Source organism: Esox lucius, chromosome 2 (genome assembly GCF_011004845.1).
Source record: "Esox lucius isolate fEsoLuc1 chromosome 2, fEsoLuc1.pri, whole genome shotgun sequence".
In the NCBI taxonomy this organism is placed as follows: Eukaryota; Metazoa; Chordata; class Actinopteri; order Esociformes; family Esocidae; genus Esox; species Esox lucius.
In genome coordinates, this window is record NC_047570.1 from 31,929,904 (window position 1) to 31,955,817 (window position 25,914).

General features: G+C 42.5%; 2 protein-coding genes across 8 annotated transcripts in view; one reads left to right on the forward strand and one right to left on the reverse strand.

Moving 5' to 3' along the window:
* Nucleotides 1-8,330: 8,330 nt before the first annotated feature.
* On the reverse strand, nt 8,331-10,213 carry senp8 (SUMO peptidase family member, NEDD8 specific). Of its 2 annotated transcripts, none has more exons than XM_010875715.3 (2): nt 10,127-10,213; nt 8,331-9,569 (listed from the first exon to the last, which is right to left on the reverse strand). In XM_010875715.3, the coding sequence occupies exon 2, from the start codon at nt 9,535-9,537 to the stop codon at nt 8,899-8,901; it is 639 nt and encodes a 212-aa protein (XP_010874017.1). In that variant the 5' UTR covers nt 9,538-9,569; nt 10,127-10,213; the 3' UTR covers nt 8,331-8,898. The 2 variants fall into 2 exon arrangements, with proteins under 2 accessions (XP_010874017.1, XP_010874025.1); XM_010875723.4 differs by having other exon boundaries at nt 10,123-10,211.
* Nucleotides 10,214-11,003: 790 nt separating this feature from the next.
* The window catches only part of myo9aa (myosin IXAa), a 108,236-nt gene continuing 93,325 nt past the window's right edge, over nt 11,004-25,914 (forward strand). For all 6 annotated transcript variants that reach the window (XM_034296099.1, XM_010875645.3, XM_010875662.3 and 3 more), the window contains exon 1: nt 11,004-11,335. The gene's annotated coding sequence lies outside the window, so the exon portion shown is untranslated. The remainder of the gene's footprint in view (nt 11,336-25,914) is intronic.

Below are 25,914 nucleotides of genomic sequence, written 5' to 3' on the forward strand. Positions count from 1 at the left end.
TTGTCAGAGTGGTTTTATCTTGCATCTCAATACTGACAAACAAATTAAGTCTTCAAAATGTGTCTGAACAATGAAGGAGAGTATAACGTAAATGGAAGAACTTAAGTTGCGTTCTTGCACAACTCTGTATACTGCCAGAAAGAAAACCACTGTAGCAACAGGATTATGGTCCTTACTCGAAGTGTCGGACGTCTCCTTTGAGTCCCTGTGTTAAAGTAATCCAAGAATGCTACCGTAACCATTTTGTATTTCTTATCCGGTGTAACCATGTAATAGTGTTTCCCGGCTCTTTAGTCAAGGGTGAAAGTTCAACCTTTGGCAGTGGACAGAGTAACCCTTTATCACTTGTGTGTCACAGATACCTTGGAAGTACTGCAGCAGTGGCCATTACTGTGATGGTTTAGAAAAACAAAACAGCCATTTGATCCTGAGTCACCCAGGCCAGGTATACTTGTAGTGTATTATTTATAAGTGAATAGTTAAGTATGCTTTATAATTTTTTTTAGTCATGGGTGTTTTTTTTATCCTTTATTGAGAAGTGTTATGTCATCGCAGGAGCATGGAATAAGCATGTACACCTCTGCTGTTTAGAGCAGGCAAAATCATCTACTGATTTAAAATTATTTTATTAAATAAAAAGGAAGATTTCTCACCACAAACACTGTGTATGGTGTAAAATGTAGTGTAAGAAACCATATTTTCAGCTCTTTCCCACAGGTGGCTGGGGTGCCTACAGAGCTAGCTGAGGTGGTCTGGTGAGTGTGCGGGCTCTCACACACTGACCCACGTGTCCTAGTGGTTTGAAGAGCAGTTTGGAAAAGATCTAAATACCTTTGAGCAGAGAGCTCGCCATAAGGAACGCTTGTCATAAACTTCAACTCTCCCTGGATTTGTTGCAATGAGATGGGGCAGAAGATTCGACCAGATATGACACATTTGTGGATGACAGTAGTCACTGTCTGTAGTGGTTGGGTTGCCTGTGGCTGAAAATGCCGACAGGAAGTTAACGGGGACGTTGAACCGCTTTGTGTCCAGAGTATTAGTGTGCCGGCAATTCAGGGAGGATAACCTGAATTAGTCTGACATTTCATCTACGTTTTTCTGATCTCATGTAGAGAAAATGCTCTCCAAAAACTTTCAGAAGCCTACTCCACGTGGATACTATGGCAATCTTCAAGTGATTGACAAACGACATGACAGGTTGGTCGACAATCCCTGGTAGGCGGGACCGGGGGGGACACCTGGTTCAGAGTGGCCACGCCCTGACACTCTCCTAGCTATGCCAGGTATTCACAGTGCTAATTACCCAGGGAAGGTAAGCAATGAACAGATAATATTCCATGTTGATGCAGGCTAAACAGGCCACAATGGAGTTAAGCGGTTCTGATCATGTAGATATTTATCTCTAAATATTTAAATGTCTACGACATCAAATGACCTTAGCATTACATTAGATAAAACAGTGTTGTTTTCATTGACAGAAAATTTTCAGGAAATCCATGAGATACACATTTAAGATTTCAGTTGATCCGAAGAAGGAATGTCTCATAAACTAATGCAACATTAAGTAAATAGTAGGATTGAGACCGGACAGACTGCCCACCCTAAGACAGGGCAAGCTATAGCCCACAGAGTTCACTCCCATCACATGAGCGTTGGGGACAGGATGGGAGAGCATGAGCAAGCCAGTGATTAGGTTCCCAAATGGTGTTGGAGAGAGGATGGTTTGTAAATCCATTGATTTGCCGTTCAACTTCACACCCCTGGGCCAAACTAGATTTAATCATGGAGCCTATTGAAGAGATTAACCTCTTAATAATAATGCATTTTATTTATATAGCGCTTTTCTTAGACTTAGTCACTTTACAATGCAGGTAGGTTATAAAAACAGAACAAAACAAACAAGACAAGACAAGATTCAGACACAGATGAGAAGGGAGGGGGGCGTGGGGCTACAAATAGGCAGAGGTGAAGAGATGGGTCTTGAGGTGGGACTGGAAGATGGTGAGGGACTCAGAGGTGCGGATCTCTTGGGGGAGGGAGTTCCAGAGCCTGGGAGCTGCCCTGGAGAAGGCTCTGTCCCCATAACTGCGGAGGTTGGATTTTTGGATGGAGAGGAGACCAGCTGAGGAGGATCTGAGGGACCATGTGGGTTGGTACGGGGAGAGGAGGTCAGTGAGGTATGAGGGGGCCAGATAGTGGAGGGCTCTGTAGGTGAGGACCAGGATTTTGTAGGTGATCCGGTGGGAGATAGGAAGCCAGTGGAGTTGTTTTAGGACTGGAGTGATGTGGTGCCAGGATTTGGAGCGGGTGATGAGTCCTGCTGCTGCGTTTTGGACCAGTTGGAGTCGGTTGATGTTGGTAGAGCTGATGCTGAGGAGAAGTGAGTTGCAGTAGTCCAGTTGGGAGGAGATGAAGGCATGAATGAGTCTTTCAGCAGTGGGGGGTGTGAGAGAGGGTCTGATTTTGGCTATGTTGCGGAGGTGAAAGAAGGAGGTTTTAATGACTTGACGGATGTGTGGCTCAAGGGAGAGGGTAGAATCAAAGAAAACGCCAAGGTTGCGGGCCTGGGGAGATGGGGAGACAATGGTGCCGTCGATGGTGAGAGTGGGGTTATTGGTTTTGCTGAGTGTGGATTTGGAGCCAATGAGGAGAAATTCTGTTTTGTCGCTGTTGTGTTTGAAGAAGTTGTGTGTCATTCCAGGTTTTAATAGCTGACAGACAGGAGTTGATGTGGGAGAGGGGAGGATTGTGGAGGGATTTGGTGCTGAGGTAGATTTGGGTGTCATCGGCATAGCAGTGGAAGTTCAGGTTAAAGTGGTGGAGTATTTGACCAAGAGGGAGGATGAAGAGGAGTGGGCTGAGTACGGAGCCTTGGGGAACACCTTGAGTGACTGTGGCTGTGGCAGAGGTGTGGTTATGGAGAGAGATGAAGTGGGATCTGTTGGATAGGTAGGAGTGGAGCCAGCTGAGTGCAGTACCTTCGATACCGAGATCTTTGAGTCTGGTGAGCAGGATGTTATGGCTCACGGTAACGAAGGCTCAGGTCGAGGAGGATGAGGATGTTGAGGGAACCGGTGTCAGCAGAGGTGAGGAGATCGTTTAGGACTTTGAGGGGAGTGGTTTCAGTGCTGTGGAGGGGGCGAAAGCCAGATTGGAGGGGATCTAATTGGTTATTAGCATGAAGATGGGTTTGTAGTTGTGTGGCGACTATGCGTTCCAGGGTTTTAGACAGAAATGGGAGGTTGGATATTGGGAGGTGGGATCCAGACCAGGTTTTTTAAGGATTGGGTTGACAGCGGCAGTTTTGAAGGCCAAGGGTCTGGATTTTACTTTATTTTTTTATAAGTTGAGTTGCCATCAGCATATCCAGCAATCTGGGCCAATCATGACAATAATTGGCACATTAATGAATAGCAATTTGATACATTTGAGGGGTTATCACTCAAAGAGCAGTGGGCTGGATTCCAGCCCATGCCACAGCAGTACATGTCAATCAGAGGCAGTGGCTTAGACCTCAGGACCTCCCTAAACCACATCAATAACAATTCCTGATACACTTCAAATGTTTTAAAATTTAACTTGACTACCTGTCTGCCTAAATCTGTCTGCCTGAATCTGTCTCTCTCTCCTTCATGGCAAAGGGCAACCAGTGAACAATTATAGCAGTATATATATATATGTCCCTGTTTTTTGTGATTGTTCAAAGTGGGTCACAGTGTGTGACCAGGAGCGTTGACCATACTTGAAGAAGTAATATTTCATCTTCAAAAAGTAGGTCTGAGCTAATGCTGAATCCATGTTGGCCCCGATGCTAACCACCATGCAGGGGTGTGTGTTTACAGGGAAAGAGCATTAGTGCTGGGTGATCATGCGTGAGGACGCTCACTGGCCTACTCAACACTTCACAGTCAGACCCGAGAGGTCCCACAATTCTACTGTTTTTTTCTACGGCACGAGAGGAAATGTGCTGCGATATGACTCATCTACAGTAATGTACCTGCTCACATTATCACTGACCGTTTGCAAGCTTGACAGTCAACTCACTGTATAATTGTAGGTTCATTATCAATCTGTTTCCATCTGGTTTAAGTCATTTTAAATCATGTTAAGGCCAGGTCATGTTTTTTTATGTACCTAGTGACTCTAACAGACTGGTGTTATGTGAGTTCCAATCAACAGCATGAAGGGCCTCACAGAACCGCACAATGACCACAGCTTTCACCTAGTTGTACATTTAGAGATGGTGGGTCTAGAATACCTTCCTCAACCTTTCCTCTGATAAAAGACAGATGTGAATCTTCCGGCCTGTAGCTTTTGGACAGAAAGAAACACTACGATAGGTGGATTTGTTTGTCACATTTGAAAACCTTTTGGAGGAAACTCAGAGATCATAAAACCCATCTGGCTACAGTAAGAATCGAGATGTTTTCTCACGCAGGACAGAAGGGTTCTTGTTCTTAATTAGATTGATCATGTGTATCTAAAATGGTTTCAGGTTGTTGTAGTTGCTTTCAGATGTTCTCAGAGGGTGGATGTTGTGTAGCACCTCCACCCATTGGCCAGAGAGATCTGCCAGTCTTTATTTGTTATGGTGATGTGACAAACGGAAATGTGCTTTTAATTTATAATCATATTAGGTGTGTGTTTGCTTGGTTTTCACTAAATACATGGGGTTGAGCATTTTTGAATATTTGACATTTGAAGAAGAAAAAAGAAGAATTTGTCTGGCATCTGTCGGCACCGTTGGGTTCAGTTAGCTCTCCCTTTGGAGCCCAGTCTAAATTAATGTGAAACACCTGAGGTGCTGCGGGGGAATCCCAGCCGCCAGGAAGAGCTCATTAACAGCCATGATCACACACAGAAATAATTACATGCAACGCTGATTCACAGGACACAAGGAAATTGACCAGTAATTGGAAGGGTATGTTTGTGCGGGTGTTTTAAAATGCATTTTACATCTGACTTTGGTGTTTTGTGTGTTCTTGTACACATGCGTGCCTTCCAAGGGAAGCCACAGCTCCAGCAGAGAGGAACGCTTGGCGCCCCCTGGTGCACGTTCTCATGAGTGTCATTGAGCTCCTAACGGAGCTGTGCACAACAAGCACCGTATCACGGAGGATTGGAAAACACCTGCTTCAGGGTTTATGCCCGGTCAAATGCCAAGCTCCATGGAGGACATTACCCATTCTGTACTGGCAGCTGTCCTGTTTCGATTCAGATGGATGCTTTCACTGCTTTTGTCAATTAAAATCCCTAATTAATTCACATGTGAACTCCCTGTCTATATCTTTTATAGTCTGTTACTCTGCAGTGCTCCTTTTCTCTAATGGAGTTTGTCTGCCAAGGGTGGCAAGTGGTCCCACTCTTGTATGTTTTATAGGGAGGGTAATAAATTTGAATGAGATTGTGTGCCTGGGCAGTAGGCACTCTCTGTGAAGCATGACTGCCAGTGTGGACAAGCACAGGCCTCCAGAGGCAGATGACCAGGGTGGCATAGCACCAAGTGGAGTAAATCTCAGAACTGTGGAGACCTCGGCCAACAATTCCATGGCAGTAACATCTCTCAAACCCATTCTGAAGTCCGTGGCTGGCATGACAGACAAAAGAGACGGTAGTCTCTAGGCAGAGTAGTCTACACAGAAAACATCTCAACAGACAGTTGTCTAGACCCTCAGTAGTAAAGTCAGAATGAAGTTTAATAATAAGTCTAAATATACAGTAACACAGAGTTAGACAAGTCTAAACAGACAGTTGTCTAAAAAACTGTATTCTAACAAGACAGTAGACTAGACCGATGTGGACCTTAATTCCTCTACATTCTGTCGTAATTTTTTTTGCCATCAATCTCCACATGATACCCCATAATATTATAGAGAATATTTTTTTTAATGTGTGCCAATTTATTACATAAAAAACGGAAATTGCTCATGTACTTAAGTATTCTGTTTGATGGAGCACTACAGAACTGATTGTCTATTTGTCAGGGTCTCATCACTGCAGATACATTTTGAAGCTATGTTTGAAGCTTATATAAACGGCCAACTCTAAGAAGAATCTTAGTGGTTCCAAACCTCTTTCATTTCACAATGATGGAGTTGTGCTCCTGTAAACTTTCAGTGATTTAGCAATTATTTAAAAAGTTCCCCAGATCTATGCCTCGACAATTCTGTCTTGGTCTACAGAGATTTCCTTAGACTTCATGGCTTGATTTTTGCTCTGACATGAATTGTGACGTATGTGTCCTTATATAGATGAGTGCTCCTTTCTAAATAATATCTAATCAATTGAATTTACAACAGGTGGGCTCTTATCAAGTTCTAGAGACATGTCTAGGACGACTATGTACATGAGTCTGAATATTAGCTCAGATTGGAGTGTCATTACAAAGGTTATGAATACTAACGTACATAAGATTTCAATTTGTTATTTTAATATATTGGCACACATTCCTAAAAACGTCATTGCTTTGTCATTATTGGGTAATGTGTGTAGAAACATTGGGTAATGTAATCAACTATCAAGTCTATAAGACAGTGTGGAGAAAGTGAAGGGGTCTGAATACTTTCCAATGGTACTGTAAGAACAGATCCTCTTCACTCTGATTCAAGAGGACATTTCATTAAAAGCTACAATAAAAAATTGTTTGATCAAATGGCTGTTTTGAGAATATGAACAGCCCAATTGGAGAAAGGAAGATATCTGCATTATGATAATGTATAACACCACCCCAGGATTGCAAAAAATGTATTCAGTGATTTCACTTTGTTGTTCTTAGTCAGCCAAACAAGAACAAATTATAGACAATATTTTACTTAAATGGGTTACTTATTTGATTTCATATTTTCTGCTTAATTTCCATCAAAAATACTATAACATGTCATTAATGTATGATAATATATTCATAGATTCTCATTTACAGTGGATATAAAATGTCTACACACCCGTTAAAACACCAGGATGTAAAACAATGAGACAAAGATAAATCACGTCAGAACCTTTTCCAATTTTAATGTGACCTATAATGTGAACAGTTCAATTGAAAAACAAACTGAAATCTTCGATGGGGAAAAATGAAAAATACAAACTTTACTATAACCTGGTTGCATAAGTGTGAACACCTTATAACTGGGGATGTGGCTAGGTATGTGGCTGTGAATTAACCAATCACATTCAAACTCATGTTAAATAGAAGTCATTACACACCTGCCATCATTTAAAGTGACTCTGATTAATCACAAATAAAGTTCAACTTTTGTAGTAGGATTTTCCTGACATTTTCTTAGTTGCATCTCAGAGCAAACGCCATGGTCCGCAGAGAGCTTCTAAGGTATCAGATGGATCTCATTGTTGAAAGATATCAGTCAGGAGAAGGGTACAAAATAATTTCCAAAGCATTAGATATACCATGGAACACAGTGAAGACAGTCATCATCAAGTGGAGAAAATATGGCACAACAGAGACATTACCAAGAACTTGACGTCCCACCAAAATTGATGAAAAGACTAGAAGAAAACTGGTCAGGGAGGCTTCCAAAAGGCCTACAGCAATATTAAAGGAACTGTAGGAATTTCTGGCAAGTAGTCTGTGTGCTACATGTGACAACAAATCTCCTGTATTCTTCATATGAATGGGCTATGGGGTAGGGTGGCAAGACGGAAGCCTTTTCTTACAAAGAAAAACATCCAAACCTGGCTGAAGTTTGCAAAAACTCCCCCAAAAGGGGAAAATGTGTTATGGTCTGATGAAACCAAGGGTGAACTTTTTGGCCATAATTCCAAAAGGCATGTTTGGTGCAAAAACAACACTGGGCATCACCCAAATTACACCATACCCACAGAAAAGCATGGTAGTGGCAGCATCATGCTTTGGGGTTGTTTTTCTTCAGTTGGAACCGGGGCATTAGTCAAGGTGGAGGGAATTATGAACAGTTCCTAATACCAGGGAATTTTGGCACAAAACCTTCAGGCGTCCGTTAAAAAGCTGAAGATGTTTACCTTTCAGCACGACAACGACCCAAAGCACACATCCAAATCCACAAAAGCATGGCTTCACCAGAAGAAGATTAATGTTTTGGAATGGCACAGCCAAAGCCCAGACCTGAATCCAATTGAACATCTGTGGGGTGATCTGAAGAGGGCTGTGCACAGGAGAGGGCCTCGCAATCTGACAGATTTGGAGCACTTTTGCAAAGAAGAGTGGGAAAATATTGCCACATCAAGATGTGCCATCAAGATTGTCTCATTCTTTTACATCACAAGAACCTGGCATTTTAACAGGGGTGTCTAGACTTTTTATATCTCCTGTACATATGATATGGCACGTTCAATTTCCTTGCACAGAGGCTTTTATTGGAAGTACATCAGGAAGGTATTGTGAATATCAACGTAATGATTTACTTAGACATGGTTTAATTTGCAGATAAGTAAACAGAGTGAATCATGGAATCGATGTCACCTTAAATCAATAATTTCAACATTCACGGTTTTAATAGAACGTTACGAAACCAAGGTACACATTCTTTATGTCACATCATTCATTTACTGCAACCCTGAGCAATAATCCTTGTAAACAATTTCCTCATTTATTAAAACAAAATGAAAGGAATTACAGTGACTTCTTTTCACAACATCCTGAATATGTTAAATCATGACATGAATACATCTTCTGTATAGGCATGCTGGTGTTGCTGTGGTTTCATAAGGAACAAACATGACGAATCAACTGTAAGCTTGAAGTATTCTGGCGTCGCTCTTTCATACTACTACATGAAATACACCTGCGATTGTCAATGAAGATTCAGTGCATTCACAAATTAACCTAAAAGCTCCTGGAGGCTCTTTAAATACAGGAAGGGAAGATAAGTGTTGGTGAGGGCCGGACCACTTTTTCCAGGGTTAATTTTTAGCCAGTCTCTGGATGAGCCTGCCCCACTCAATCCTCTTCTGGGTGATGTAGGTCGGGGTTATGGTTTGGACGGGAAGCTGCAGTGAGCCCTCCAGCGTGGCCCTCTCACACAAAGCTTCCGCGTTACAGATCACGTACATGCCACAGTCATAGCTGTTCTGCTGCGGCGGACATGGCTCCTCGACAACCGGCATATGCCTCCCCGGACCCAGGAAGGGCTCCAGCTTGGTCGCTATGAGCCTGGCATGAAGCGAGTTACCCCCACTCTGTGAGTCGTAGTGTCCAAAACGGCCAACGTCGCGGCAGAACAGCAGCAAGCTCCAGTGAGAGCCGCCGGCAGTCTGGTTAGAGTTGTCGTTGACGGCCAGGAAGACCCAGCGGCGTGTGGCTAGCCCTAAAGGTTCCAGGAACTGGGCCAGCTCCTCTGGGCAAGATGCATACTTGATGAACTGGGCAACCTCCGGGCTGATGAAGATGACTGTCTCACCGAGGCCTTTGAAGAGCTCAGTGGCAAAGTATTCAAAGGCAAAGCCAATGACCTGGTCGTTAAGCCAGTGAGGTCCCTCCAATAAGGCCACATCAGAACGACGCAGGAGGCTGTCCTGGTAGCTCAACACTACAGGATCCATTCTCTCCAAAACAAATTCTCAGCTGGAAATGTCTGTAAAGGATTTAAGCGCACGTTTTGGGAGGTTTAAGTGAAACATTAAACAACACAACTGAATACAATGACAAGTTGTAATCTGCATTTAAAGGGTCTTGTCTAAGAGCTACAGTAACTGAATAATTTGTGTGTTTGCGCTACCAAAGTTAGATTTGCTACTAGTTAGTTACAGTATGTTATGCTGAACGTATTTGTCAAATAGCTATTTATGTTGGCAGACTAACTAGCAAATTTTATGGTTAGGGTACGCGCACAACAGAGGAATACACATTAAAATACATGTGGACATAATATTCACTGTCACACTAATTCATCACTTAAATCGAAAACAATATTAGATCGTTAAAAAGCCTGTAGTTACGTTGATCTAAGTTGGCAGGAATGCTGCTGCCGCCTGTATTTCGTTACGCAAAGTTAGCCACATAACTGACATACGAACCAACAACGGGTTTGTTATACATGACAACCTTCTTATATTTCTTCACTAAACATTATTACACAGTCCCTTTACGATGTAGGAAGTAAATAAACAAACACTTATTTCACATACCAACCTTACAACACACATTCACTCAAAAGCTCCATTAAAAAGCCAACCGGGTTCCCCCATTGCAGAAAAAACGTAAATAGTTCCGAAATGCTCCACTGATGTAAATATTTTACGACAGTTTTGCTGCGTAAGTGGGCTTTCCCACAAAGATAGATAGAAACCTTTCTGTGTAGTTGCCATTATTTCGTCATGTCGCTTTAAAAAAACTACTAGCAGTGGCTTTTTGTTCAAGGTAATCTGCTCACGATCGCATTGCGATTTGTGTACGTGCGCCTTTTCAGCGCATCAACAACGACGTCAAGTACTCATACCAGAATCTTTGATTTAACATTTTTATATATTCGACTCTGAAAACATGTCAGAATGTGTCTTCAGCAACCATAATAATTGATGTTTTCTTAAGCAGAAAGTTGATGACTTTACTAACTCCAATGTTCTAATCAGATTTTTTTATGTTTTCTCTTTCTTGGCATTATATCAGTTAAACCTCGATCAGTATCAGCACCAGACTGAACCTGCAATCAAAAACATCAACACCAGTACCCTGGGCTGTTGTTGAGGTCCTCATTACATTCTACAAGATCACGGGCAGAGCCTTAGTTGCAATCTCCATTTTGAAGTAGTATATCTTATTCCCGACCTTATAAACCAGTAGATTCTGAGAGGGTCACCAGGAGGGATCAACCAATTAAGTTTTAGATCCCATCCAGTTGATCACATTAAAATGTTAGAAGCCTTCAATGGCGCAGCCCCTGCTAAAAGTTACTTATTAGAAGGCATTTATCTATCTCTGTGATCTTTCGTCCAATCCTTTCGAACCTCTTTGGAAATCCTCCCTCCCTCATTATCTGACCCCGCCCATCATGTAGCTTCCCCTCTAAGCAGAGGCCGCTCTGATTAGCAAGGAAAGGGGCAATTGAGTTTTCATGGAACGTCACCGGGATAGGAAGGGCTGGTTTTATTATATATTTTAAGAAAATAAAAACAATAGATCAAATGTGTCTCAGTATTCGGAAATGCTCTGAATTGTGTGGATTCTTTTCAGAAGGAAGTTATTTGCAACGGAACGAAGACGCAGTTCTTTTCGGAAACCCAGGGAATTAAAAGCCAGATTTGCGAGTTGCGTTTGTCTGCAAGCTCAAGCTAATTTCCCTGCAAGCAAGACGGTTATAGCATCAGGGCACACGAGTTAAACATTCAACGAAGTGGTAAGGTAAGTTTGTTTGTTTCTGTCCAAAATGGGGCTTTATCATGTTTCTGTAAAAAAGAAAAAAATCGTTTTGCTTTGAGGGATATGATTCTTCAAAATTCCATTCATCGCGCAGCGGACTGTCGTTACAGAACAGAACATATTGGAACTTTTCATGTATTGACTGAATGGACATAGATTTATTTACTACTTTATTGTTGTGCTTGTAGTGAATAAACTGTATTTATGCTCATATTATAACGTGTATTTGCATTGACTGCATTCGAACACCCACTGTTAAGAAGCTAAATGCGTTCCATTAGTAATTGTCATGAACTGTAGAAAACGGATATTTTGGTTTATGGCAAGTCATCTGCAAGCTATCAACCTAGACACTTTAGTTAAATAAATTGATTTTGAGTTATTTTCAGTGTTCAACTGTTCTCGTCTAATTTCAACAGTATCCCACCTTGTTTATACACTGTATCCCAGCTGATGGCTCGAGCACAACAGAAAGATTACAATTATTAACTCGCCAACTTCAAATGAGCTCCGACCACCCTTCTGAAAAGTAGTGTGACCACATCTGAGTACACAAGCAATAGCGGCGGCGGCGTGCTGTTCTATAGCTCTGTCTAGGGCGGGGAAAATACTGCATGTATTATTTAGTGGAGGTCAGCCAGAATAACTTATAATGCAGTGGATGCAATGCAGTCTGCGGAGCAGTGGAATTGTAGAGGTCTAACGGGGTAAAGAAGCTGCTGAATCATCGGGCCAGCCTTGAGCAGCGCTCAGTTTGCTACCAGTCCTGTTCTAATGCCATTACACTCCTTTGCCTGAACACAGGTTTACATACTAATGGTACTTGTCCCCAGTGTTTTCATGGTCATGGGAGAATGTTATTGGTTTGTAATGCAAATCTAGAGGCTATATCATTCAGATGTCTTCTGTAGTTTGGGATATTGTTAGGCCTATGTTGAATAATTCAGAGATGGGTGGAAAACCAACTGCCAATGGTGACCAATGAGTAACAACGCCCAATTACTGAATTATAACATCACCGTTGAGTCACAACTGCCCCTGTCACTTTCGGAAGAGTTGTACTACAACTTCATTCCCCTGAAAGTTTGTTACTCGGGCCCATCCTCTACACAGGTGGCTAGAGTGGGACTGCAATGGGCCGGAGCAATTTGTGAGGACTGGGGAGATGCCTGCTGGTGTAGCACCAGAGAAAGATGCCATGGGCCTGACATTAATGTCCAGCAACTGGTCCCACTGACACATGATACCCCGTGCACAGCCCCCTGTCATTGCTATTTCTGAGTTGCGGACCCATGGATCTACCAGCTCGTTGGGCAATAGAAAGTGCATGCTGTAGTTAAACCTCAAATGAATGACATCCTATGAGTTGTTAGCTCATGACGTGGAGTTCTGGGGGAGTGTTGACAGTTGGAGTTTGTGAATAAAAACACGCAATAGCCAGACTGTGTGTTTCAGGTCTGTAGGTTATTTCTTGTCTGAAACAACATGGTCAGTGGTGATGCTTGGAGCCATATTTCATTGGTGAACTCTAGATCTCCAGGGTAACACTGAAGTCAAGTTGTCCAACGATTAAGCTTTAGTTGAACAGATGTGAACCAGGAGAGGTTCAGAGTGGGAGTGGATATTGGTGCAGTAAGGTTAACCACACAAGCTCATGGAGCCCAAAGTTTTAGACCTGATGCAGCATGACCAGGGCTCTGAAGGGAACAACATCACTCCGTCTGCAGTTTAGAAATGCTCAATCATGAAATATTTACCTGGGCTAAAAATAACTAAGGCTTTATCTTGCACTATGACTAGTGGAAAGTCACAGGCCGAGTCTGCTGTATATTCATCTGGCATTAGCCGTTGTCAGTGAAAATGAGCATCATGGCCGTTTAGCTGAGTGTCATGGAGGTCTCATTCCACAGCGCCCATTGCTAGTCCCAAGGTCTGCTCCTTTATTGTGCTGGTTTGACAGATATACAAACAAGCTTACAGCAGTAATAATGTTTTCCAACTTCATTTCCTCTAAACTGTCTCTCCTGGGTTTTAATTCAATGTGTAACCTTTTACACAGAGATACTATGTTTTAGGCTAAGCCCGTGTCCAGTACACCATACTGAACTGTTCATATTAAAATGCACAAGAGCAGGACACAGTCATTTAAAAGAAACACATTATTCTTTGGAGAAAAAAAAAGTTCTCATATAATAAGGGTTTATAAATACCCAAGAGGAACAGATTTTCTTTTAATAAAAGCAAATGTTTGATGTATTTTCTATGTGTAACAAACAAAAAAAACTAAAGCAGGACTACCCCCTTTAAGTAAAGATCATAGGGGACTTTGCAGTGGTCCCCAACCAGGGATACTAGGACCCCTGGGGTTTTTTGGCCTATCCACATGGGGTACTTCAGAGTACTTAAAAGACGATAGGGTTACTGGCAAAATAAACGTGAGGGGTCACTCCTGTGTCAGTCCAGGCGGAGCAAAAAAGTATTTTGTAGTACTGTAACTGAAAAGGTTGGGTGCTACTGCTCTAGAACGAAACCCCATGTATGTTGGAGGTGGAGGTTTTGGCAGCAGAGGCCAATAAACAGTAAAACTACAGTGCATAGTTGTAGTCAACTATGGACACTTCTGATATAGGGTGCAGTGATGTGTACTGAATTTGTCACCTGTAATAAATTAAGTTCATTCTGATAAACTGCACATAGTTATTTTAATGTATTGGCAGTTACATTCAAATACTGTGTTTTGAAAAAAGTTTTTCCCCTGTCAGATGCTCTGAGTGTGCACTGAATACTAATCACATCTTCAACCAGAACTGTCAACGGTCAAAATGGTTGAAAAAAAACCTTTTTGATACTAATTTTATTTACAGAATGAGTATAGTTATGTCACACCTATTTGTAAAAACAAGTGGTCCTAAATATCTGGTTGTGCCACCTTCATGTTTTGACTGCAATCAAGTATAGTAATTGTAGTGGTTGATTATTCTCTTTTTGTGGAGGAATTTTGGACCACACTTCTATTATGAACTGCTTTGATGCTGTTTTGGCTCAGTGATGTGTGTGGGTGTTGGAGAATAAACTGCTTGTTTTAGGTTCTGCCACAACATGTAAATTGGATTTTGGTCTGGAAATAAACAAGTCCATTTCAAAATGTTTAATTTGTTGCTGTGTGAGCTGTTCTGATGTAGATTTTGCCTGTGGGCTTGGGATCATTGCTTTGCTGTATGATCCAACTGTGCTGAGATTCTGCTTTTTAAATTATCTGATGGAGAGCAGAATTCATGGGTCCTTCAATGATGGCACGTTGCCAAGGTCCTGAAGGGGCAAAGCATCCTGAAAACATCACACTGCCACCGCCATGATTAACCGTCAGCAAGGGGTAAATACTGTGGAATGCGGTGTTTGGTTTTCTTCAGAGATAACGGGACTTGTGTTTTTCAAAATGTAACTCGGGTTTGCCAAATGGTACCTGGAAGCACATGTTAAGACTCGTCAAGACTTTTTGAAGAATGTTATATGGACACGTTAGTAAAGGTCTTTGGGATGACGGGCGTCCCGTTATGTCTGGGGAAAACGAAACTTTGCATTCCATGACATTTATTCCAATGTTTTTTTTTTTGTTGTTCCTTTGTGAACAAGAAACAGTTTTTGATCTTTTATTAGCTAGGGTTTGGTTGAAGATCTGATAACAAGAACATGAAGAGTACGGCAAACCAGAAAGGGGGCAAATTCTTTCTCACAGCACAGTAGATGCTATCACCATAGTCTAAAACAGAAATGAGTGTCCAATGAGTCATTTGTTTTCTGCTATTTAATGAGTTGCTTTCATGACAGAAAAGCCCATTGTAGATATAGCTACTAGGCTACATACCCCTAAAGCTATCCCTCCCTAATCACAAAAGCTGTAGCCAATATAGAAACAGGACTCTCCTCTGTGAAAGTGCAGGGCTTTCCCCGCAGACAAAATTCCTGTTTGGGATTTTTTAAATTCTAAAAACCCGACGTGACCTGAAATGAGAATGACCTCACTGCTCTCTGCAGGAGTCTCGGCCCCCACCCCCCACCTGGGGTGAACAGTGGTCAGGCTTCTGTGGTGTGGGGTGGTAGGTCACGTGCCAAGTCACATGGTCAGCCGCCCGTGAAAAGTGTTGCTCCGCCCCATGGCGTAAGTGATTGGCACGCACATGAAGTCATTAAAGAGGAACCTGCTTGTGTTGCCCCTGAACAAAGCTCCCCATTCTCCGTAGCCATGACACAAGGAGGCAACCGGACCTCAAAGGCCCTGGCTTCCCTCGTTGCTCTGCATTTCCTCTTATAAACTCCACGGTGTTCAGACTGTTCAGAACGAGAATGATAGGAAGCAACATAAACATTGGGGCACTAATAACATTATCCTGAGACATTATCCTGAGCCCTATTAGAGTACTTGTTTGCATACATTATTTACTTTTAAATGAATGATGTATACATTTCCCCCCGATTCATAAAGAATATAACATAAATCAGTGCCATATATAACCCCATCAGAACCCACACGGTTAGTTTGTTGTACAGTTGTGTTTGTAAACAATGTAAAAGAAACACTATATAGCCTGACAACATGGTATTAATATACCCTAACAACATGACTACAACTCTATTAATATACCCTAACAACATGACTACAACTATATTAATATGCCCTAACAACATGACTACAACTCTATTAATATACCCTAACAACATGACTACAACTATATTAATATGCCCTAACAACATGACTACAACTATATTAATATACCCTAACAACATGACTACAACTCTATTAATATACCCTAACAACATGACTACAACTATATTAATATACCCTAACAACATGAATACAACTATATTAATATGCCCTAACAACATGACTACAACTATATTAATATACCCTAACAACATGACTACAACTATATTAATATACCCTAACAACATGACTACAACTATATTAATATGCCCTAACAACATGATTACAACTATATTAATATGCCCTAACAACATGATTACCACCATATTAATATGCCCAAACAACATGACTACAACTATATTAATATTCCCTAACAACATGAATACAACTCTATTAATATACCCTAACAACATGACTACAGCTATATTAATATGCCCAAACAACATGACTACAACTATATTAATATGCCCAAACAACATGACTACAACTATATTAATATGCCCAAACAACATGACTACAACTATATTAATATGCCTTAACAACATGATTACCACTATATTAATATGCCCCAACAACATGACTACAACTATATTAATATGCCTTAACAACATTATTACCACTATAATAATATGCCCTAATAACATGACTACACCTATATTAATATACCTTAACAACATGATTAACAGTATATTACTATACCCTAACTACAGGATGTGGTACTTCCCATAGCCCAGCCACATGTAGAGTGGTCATGTAGAGCTTGTGATTTTTATTAATGGTACCACCAGGTACCACCAGGAGTCCTAGTACCACTGATTGGGAACCACTGCTTTATTCTCCACTGGATTACGTTTTGGAAATGGCAAGTTAAAGTTTAAATGTACTTTAAACAGACTTTCTAAATGGTGTTTTTTACATTTAGACTAGAGTATGTATTTGTAAAATAATTCAACATTTTATTGAACTGCTCAAACACCCACTACCAATTATTATCTTACAGGCCAAATTTGGGCCCGACCCATCAGCTGAAAACCATTGGTGTAGGCTATTCCATTAACATCAATTGGCAAACAACATTCCTCTTTTCACTGTGGTGTTTTCCTGGCATACAGTTATTGTATAATGAACAAAACCTAACAGGAGTTTCTTGTCTGACCCTCACATTTTAGCAACCTGTTACCCTGATATCTTGTTATAATTTTTCTTGTACAGTGAAAATCAGTTTTGCAACTAGGTCTACTGTTTTGAAAACTCTTGAATATCAGAGATCTCTTTATTTGTCAATGTCGTGTAATGGAAAGATATATAGCCTAATGTGAGAATGAGCAGACCTGCAGCTTGGGGTACAGCAGTGTGACGTGAAATGCAACAGCTAACTGTTAATCAGTTTCACTGGTGCCGGCGGTCATTAGTGCCCCAACAACATTTTATTTTCAGTGCGTAAAACATTCCAGGGAAAAGTTTAAAAGGAGTGAGACCTCAATGATGTGATCACATTGTGCTTTTCAGATATCTGCAGTCTTTAGTTTATATTATCAGTGTTTTTATTAATTGAAGAATCACAGGAAACTTGTGCATGTATCAAAACTTGCTATTGAAATAATATCCGCCCTTAGTTAATTTAAGTTAGTCAGTTTACCTACCGCTTCAATTCTCTGCAAATGGAGCCTAAGGCATTTTATAACTGGATTTTAATAGGGCAAAATGGTAATGTTAACTAAACATTATATTATCTCCAGGGACTTAATAGCTTTTCTGTGTTGATATCCTGCTGCTTAGTGCCTGAGGCTGGGAGTGGGCTGTAGGACTTTGGGTAAAGGATAATCTAGTGGTCTTACGCTCTACTATAATTAACAAACACAAAGTAGTAGGCTGAAGCACAAACCGACTGGACCGACAAGCTATGCTAGCTGTGCTACTGTCAAGCCTGCTAGGGATGTCTACTGCAGTCTGCTCAGTGTTGTCAACCTCTTAGAGCTTTTTAAGCGATGTCATGACAAGCCTCACACGGGACACATCAGTAGTCATTCACTGTGTGGTCGATGAATACCCCCACACACACACACATGCGCACGCTCACACAACAATAAATGTCTGTCAGCAGCAAGTAGCCTTTTGATATTTTCATGGCCTGCTACAATTGGGAAATACTTTTTATTGACAGCTCCCTCAGACGTGAATAAACCTTATGTTTTCTCATGAGCTCTTTGTTAAGTCATAGGGTACACAATGTGTAATAACTTAGATGTTGTATCTTAAACTGAGGAGAACCAGTCTGGTGTTTCCTCCTTCTTTTAAACTGAGGAGAACCAGTCTGGTGTTTCCTCCTTCGTTTTAAAATGAGGAAAACCAGTCTGGTGTTTCCTCATTCTTTTAAACTGAGGAGAACCAGTCTGGTGTTTCCTCCTTCTTTTAAAATGAGGAGAACTAGTCTGGTGTTTCCTCCTTCTTTTAAAATGAGGAGAACCAGTCTGGTGTTTCATCCTTGTTTTAAACTCAGGTGAACCAGTCTGGTGTTTCCTCCTTGTTCTAAACTGAGGAGAACCAGTCTGGTGTTTCCTCCTTGTTCTAAACTGAGGAGAACCAGCCTTGTGTTTCCTCCTTGTTCTCAACCAAAGGAGAACCAGCCTGGTGTTTCCTCCTTGTTCTAAAGGGAGGAGAACCAGCCTGGTGTTTCCTCCTTGTCCTAAAGGAAGGAGAACCAACCTGGTGTTTCCTACTTGTCCTAAAGGAAGGAGAACCAACCTGGTGTTTCCTACTTGTCCTAAAGGGAGGAGAACCAGCCTGGTGTTTCCTCCTTGTTCTAAAGTGAGGAGAACCAGTCAGCCCTTCTTTGTGTGCACTGTGACCACTGCCTTGCAGACCTACAGGACACGCTGAAGAGAACCAGGGGCAAATCCTCTGGCATGTGCTCCTGTGTGTGTGTGTTTGGGGAGGGGGCGGGGACAACGATGACAGTGTAGGCCACTTGCTGAACCGTGGCAGCGCCGGACCAGATCAAGGGTTCACCTCGGACGGTCTGTATGGGCAAACCGGTTGTTTCTGGACTTACCCTCAATATTTTGTCATCAACCATTTTGTGGGAATTGTTGTTCACTGTATCAGAACATCTGGAGGCTTTTATGAAATAGGCCTTCATCCTAAAAAATAATAATCACATCTATTTCTTTTAATCACATTTATATTTGAGTCATTAAGCATATTATTTACTTACATGGTTCAGGATTTGATCTAGCAACCCTTCAGTTGCCGGTCAGATGGTTACCAAACATCCGCCTTTAAAAAAACACCTGCCATTCTATGTCATAATGTTTTTTAATTAATAGTTTTACAATAGTTTTTGGCAGTTTTGAAGTATTAATCCATCGTATTCCATCACGTGCCGTATGATTGTCATGAAGTCATTGTCCTTGTCTCACCAGTGTTCATCTCAAACAGAGCATCTGGGCGAATGGAATCTCAACAGGAGAGCTGGACTGCTGTGACCAGAGACCGTGCCCTTTTTCAGAAAACAGTATCTGAGCAGTAATTGTAATATTCTAGGGCAGTGTTTCTCAACTGTGCTCCTGGTCGCCCCCCTGCCCTGCATGTATCTCTCACTGCACACCTGATTCATATGATCAGCTAGTTGTCAAGTCCTTCATGAGTTACATCGGGTATGTCAGGTCAGGGAGAGATCGACAACATGCAGGTCAGGAAGAGATCTGCAACATGCAGGGCAGGGAGAGATCTACAACATGCAGGGCAGGGAGAGCTCTACAACATGCAGGGCAGGGGGGCGTCCAGGAGCAGGGTTGAGAAACACTGTACTAGTGGAACTAATCAGTGTCAACCTGGTGGGGCTTTTGACTCAGTCCAGGCCTAATCGGGATTTATGTACAGTTGTTTTGGTTTGTAAAAATATATTTGTAATTACAGAGACAGTCCTTGAGGTGGCCTCTTAAATATTTAGGACAGCCAAGCGATTCGTGGAGCTCATAATCTTGCAGCTTTATCCAGTGTGCCTCCATGTGTTCACCCTGTGTCCCTTCGCTGTGTCTCCAATCTCCATGCGTTCATCTCAAATCACGCTTCCACAAATGCAGCTTCCGCTTTAGCCCCCCCCCCCCCCCCCCATGCCCCATCCCTCCTCCGCAGCCCGCAGCTGCACCCAGCAGCTCGGATTTCAAAGAGAGTTGTCTGACCGCAGGTAGACCGCGAGCAGGCAAGCCCTTCCTCATGGTGAAGAGTCTGAGAGATCCTTCAGAACACTGGCCTGTAATTAGCTGTTTCTAATGCACTAAGCCAGTGGTTCTCAAACTAGGGGCGACTGAGGTCCCCCAGGGGGGTGTTGTGCAAGATATTTTTTTTCTCTTTTATTTCACCCAACAGCAAGTGCAGATTAAAAAATAATTTTGCCAAAAGCATGTGTGGAATAGTTTTAGAGGGTCTAATACAATACAATGTAATACCAATAATTTGTGCAGAAATAATAAAAATGCCTGTGGAATTGCAGGAAACCTTTTCACTTCATTGCCAAGAACAGTTTGAATATTGGACCAAATGAATAGTTTTGATTGTAAACTATGGCTGTTGTAGCCAGCACCTCTTTCACTTGGTATTGTTCCATTGCTGGAGTACCAAATCCAGTCAGGCTGAGTTGATTTCTATAAAGCAATCTGAAATTCAATTTGCCATCGATTAGGTTACAGAAATGCATTACTGTGGCCGGCTTTTAAATTAAATGACAAAGCCGGGGAGCACTGCTTTGATGTCTGAGATTGTTGTACCTCAGCCTCTGTATATTCTGTGTTTTGGAGAGATCTGAACTCTCGCCCAGGGTCACAGGAAAAGAAGCTGAAACCACTGATATGATGGACTGCCACTGACTCAGTTTGATTAAATTGAACTGGATACAGTTATGATGGGAATCAGTATTACATGGCACAGCGGGCTATTCTTTTGTTTGGATTGTATCTCTGCTAGGTTGTATCTCTGCTTGGTTGTATCTCCACTCGGTTGTTTCCCTACTCTGTTGTATTTCTATCTCAATAATGACAGAGCAGAAGTCGTCATTACTGCACGTCGCCATTCAGCTATGAAACAGGAGATGAGTCCCGTCCCGTGCTCACTGTTGTGTGTCTGTGTGTCTGCGCATGAGTGCACATGCTGGTTGATGTGAACACGTGCGTGTGTGTGTGTGTGTGTGTGTGTGTGCGTGCGCGCACGTTTTCTAGCGACTGTGTCCGGAGGAGCCCACACACTTTTGCCTGGCTCTTACTCCCTTCATGTCCACAGGGCTGTCTCGCCCCAGACCGGGAGACCGGCTCTGCTGAGCCTGGCCATTTGGCATAACGGCTGCCATTCTTAAGGGGAAATGGAGTGTGCATAATCCAGGTCACTGATACCCCCCCTTACAAGTGGCCTCCCTGTGTCTTCTTCGCCCTCCCAGCTCTCCCAGCTCCACCACCGATTCTCTGTCGGACCAACAGCGTCTGTGTCAGAGTTGACACCGCCCCAGCCTCTCCTATAGAGACGTTGATCCCAGTGGGACTGAGGTTGGACGGCATCACGGCTGAAGTAATATCCATTTCCATTCCAGTCAGTTCTGTAATTGCACTGAAATTCCATTTCCTTCAATGGTTTTCAATTAGGATAATTTGGAGTTGGTTTTCTTTCTCAATTGAAATGTTATTAACCTGAGTCATGACAGGTTTCTGCGGTGCAGCTCACAACCTGATACATTTGTGCTTGAGTCATACCGGTCTAGCGGTTAGACTTGGCGTTCTTGTAAAACCTGGCTATGTATGAGCTCAAGGGTGTTCTCTATTCAGCTGTGTAGGCATTATGTCACTCACACACTGGAATTCTTCCCAGAACAAATTGATGAGCAGTTTTATACCATGCCAGCAACTTGCCCCAAAACTTTTCGGCATACATATTTTTTTTTTGTAAGGCTTTTTGGTTTCCTGGGAAACATTCCACTACCAACAGTAAACATGCCATCCCCAACGAATGATGCACTGCCCCCTGGGCTAATTTGTGTCATTTTCGGAAATGGTGGCTCGCTGACAAAGCGTAACTTTAAATGCTAAGTCAAAATTGGGCTAGCGGTGTCTGAGACACTGCATTAATTACTGACACTCGTGTCCCTCAGGAATGTGTGCCAAATGTGATATATTTGAGCTAGACAGATCAAAAGATATGGAAAACTGCAGTACAGATGTTTCTTCGCGAATCAGTCTGCATCTTGATCGAAGGCATACCAACAGTGCAGCTGTTTTAGGGGGTGCAGTGTCTTGACTCAGCACTGGAGTGGTGGGTGACTGGGGTCTCGGTCACACGGCTGCCCCTACCTCACCTCAGCATGCTCTAGTCCAATGCCAGCAGGCTCAGTTGGTTGAGCCAGCAGTGTGATTAGAAGCAGAGCGGCTTTGCTGAGAGTTGACGTGACGAAGCATGGCCCTGATCGCGCATAGGGCATCACCGGTTCGGCAGGGCAGGGGAAATGGAGTCAAATGTATAAACGCTCCCATTGTGGCGCAACCTTCCGCTCAAAGTTGGTGTTCTTGCAAATGCACACCAGTGTTGGCAACGTGTCCCGCGTCGTTACAGCGCAAATGTAATTTACTGCTTTATATGCACTTGCGTGCTAGGCAATGCCACATGTGAATGTTGATTGGTCAACACCTGGTTTGTGGTATGTATCTAATAGAGATTTATCTACACAATACCGATAGCTCTGATACATACTCAATTGGTTTTATGGCTTAATTGGAATCCTTTAATAACTAATGTTGGAATGCCCTTTATCCATCAACACTGACTGTGTGTAGTTAATGATATCACAGACGCTATATAACTGTGTAACTATATATGGCCCAGCTCACACCTTCCAGCTGCGACCAAGACAAACAATCAAACAGAGGGACAGGCTGAAAGGGCCAATGGAAAGGGTGGAAATGGACAGAGGGAGAAACGGAGTGAGAGACAGGTTGGGAGAGGGACTGGAAGACTGTGAGAACCATCCAGAGGGAGTGGGTCTGGAACAGGGCCACAAGCCCTGGCATGTGTTATTCTCTCCCAGATTCTTGACAGGTGTCTTGTAGGTCTGTCTACGTCCTGCACCTGAGCTCTGCCTGCAGTCAGGCGAGGGATCGTGGGAATGGCCATAGTCCTCCCGGAAAAGCTCACATGTTGTCTGACCCACGGAGCCTTTTGGCAGTCTTTCCATCCATTGTGTTTCCTAGGTAGTATATCTGTTCACGGGAAGCGTCGTCCGTCTCCTCCCAGTTGGCTGTCTGCTGTGTGAATCCCTCTTATGTTGGAATGCCTCGTTTGATGTCATGTTCCTGTCTGTTATAGCTTAGAGTCAGACACTGATGTTGTTTTATTACCCATTTTGTCACATTCTTTCGTATAGTCCTCTTTTTTTCTGATTTCAAGTGCCGGGAATTTGGAGCCCCTGTAAGCTATGATTTTGTAGCTTGATGTAAAAAGTTTGCATATGGCACCAATTTGACCCATGAACAGGGTAAATCCATTTAGAATTGGACAGAAACCTCCCATATTAATTTGCTCATTCTGGAAGTACTCAGAAAATGTATTCAGAAGATACCTCAAACCACTCATACCAAGATACACACGCGCACATTTTGCATACCCCATCCAACAATCACGCAGCATGTTGTTTGGGGAGCAGGATGTACTGCTGTTTCTGTTTTAATGGGTTCAAATTGAATGTCACTCTTATTTTATCTTCCAAACCAGTGATTGTTTACCGGATGGGACTTTTCAGCGGGAAAAAGATTTCTGATGGATGATCATGTGACCAGAGGGCACCTTTAAAAAAAAAAAGAAAGATCCATAAAAACGGTTGCCTTTAATTTAATTTACCCAACAGAAAAGTCATTAAAACTGGCAGTGTCATTGCATCAAACAAGACACATAAAAGCTCATAGTGAGGCAAAAGCTTTTCTACGCTTCTCCATGAGGAGAAAGTGAAAAGAAGCTGTAACTGTATCGTAGTGCTGTTGTTATGGAGAGTCAAATTCCTGTTTCGCCCATGCCTGGGTCATTGTCCTGGGAGTGGACTCAGGAAGCATGCTTTGCCATGGTGACCATAAAGGAGTGGTTCTGTTTATTATCCCTGTCCCCAGCAGTCTTTTCCATTCAACCCCATTGGTGGTATTAATAGTAGTTCCTTTCAGGAACCTTCTTACAAGCATGACGAAGTGTGTTGTATTGTTGGGATCAGAGTGACTATTCATGGCTAAAAGGCCAGTAATCATTCATGTATGTCTCGAGGGCACCGCATAGTTCGTTAATGGCGGGCCATGTTGACAGAAGTTGAAGTCCTGCTAAATTTCTGAGGCGTGACATAGATCCACTCATCGTACGGTGGCCACCTTTGATAATTAGCTCAAGGTACCTTACTAATTGGATCTGATGGAATCTTTGGAATAGTGGACCAAATTTTTACACATAGGTTTAACTGACAAAATACACTGGTGTCCTTTCACTGCAAAGTGAAGAAATTATTGAACACGGCCACTGTTTTAGTTATTCTTGGCAAAGTATGGACACGCACTTCCTGATCCTGGGGTGAGTTTGTCCTGGCTTGTAGCGAGCCCGACTTAGACGTCCTTCTACAGTTGTGACTTTTACAAGGCTGTAAAAATGGCAATTAGGCTTAGACATGATGTGGTTGAGTTGTAACGCGTTTATTTTGACCTTTGCTTTTGACAATCCGTCTTCACAACTAACAACCATCATGCCCTGTTTGTAATTGTTAGTGTCACCAGTCAGACTCCCTGGGCACTTTGTCCTCAGACACCTGTGTGCCTCTCTCTTGGAACGTACTTTTTCTGTAGGTTGGGTAGTTTTCCTGAATAGGCTATTGTCTTCTCCAGCTCTCTAGTCATAGTTTTTTCTTCCTTCAAATTCATGTGTTTGATGAAGCGCACACACAATCAGGCAAGGGTTAGAGACATTTCTGAAGAGGACCACCACCACAGTTTAATGTCAGATCATCTGTGGTGCCCATTCCTCTAGCGAGCAAGCAACTCCTTATTTTGTCACCGTGCACTGAAGAGAGAGCACTGGAAATTGGCAGTCTCTTCTCTCTTTCCTCCACACCTATACTTGGCTGTAGTAACCTAATAATAGCTTCAGCATGGCAAAGTGCTGCCCTTATGTTAGCAGTGATGCACGGCACGGTCACACTGACCTCCTCAGCCAAACGGCGTCATATTTTAGTGTAAGTACATCCACAGTTGTGTCGCCGACACCTGTCAGCATTTGGCATGAGGCTAGGATTTTCCTTACTACAGCAGGAATGTGGAGGGAATTAGTGTAGCTGTTGTGTTTCATTCAGAATACCCACGATTATCTCAGTGCTATGTCGTTACGCACGGGCCGAGGGAACCTTTTGTCGGCTGTAATTACAGTGAGAACGGTGATGCAAGTTTGGACTAGGGCCAGTTCTGAAGTGAGGTTAGCTTGGTTTGGCTGTTCGGTTAGCAGGTTAGGGCTTTTCCCCTTTGTTTAAGCCCAAACTCTTCTTTATTCATTGATTTAATGACTATTTTGCAGTATTTTTTATGTACGTGTGATCCCTCATAGTGATGCAAGAAATCCGTTCATTCCTTCTGAGCATTTTCAGAGCTGAGGATATAGGTTAAGGTGTGACACACTCCATTATCATCCTGTGTCCCCTACATGTTAGCCTCTTGATCCCACCCACACGAAAGAGGTTTCAGACTGCCCTGGCCGTGAATGACTTGGTGCAGTAGCATTCTTTCTGTTGGATTTGAAGGCCTGGGGAGCCATGTTTCCACTTGTTGACCCTGGCCTACAGACTTAGGTAAACTCGTTTAAG

Bases quoted from the DNA above. Each gene is read 5' to 3' on its own strand.
- senp8 (XM_010875715.3), bottom strand. From the start codon at position 9,537: ATGGATCCTGTAGTGTTGAGCTACCAGGACAGCCTCCTGCGTCGTTCT.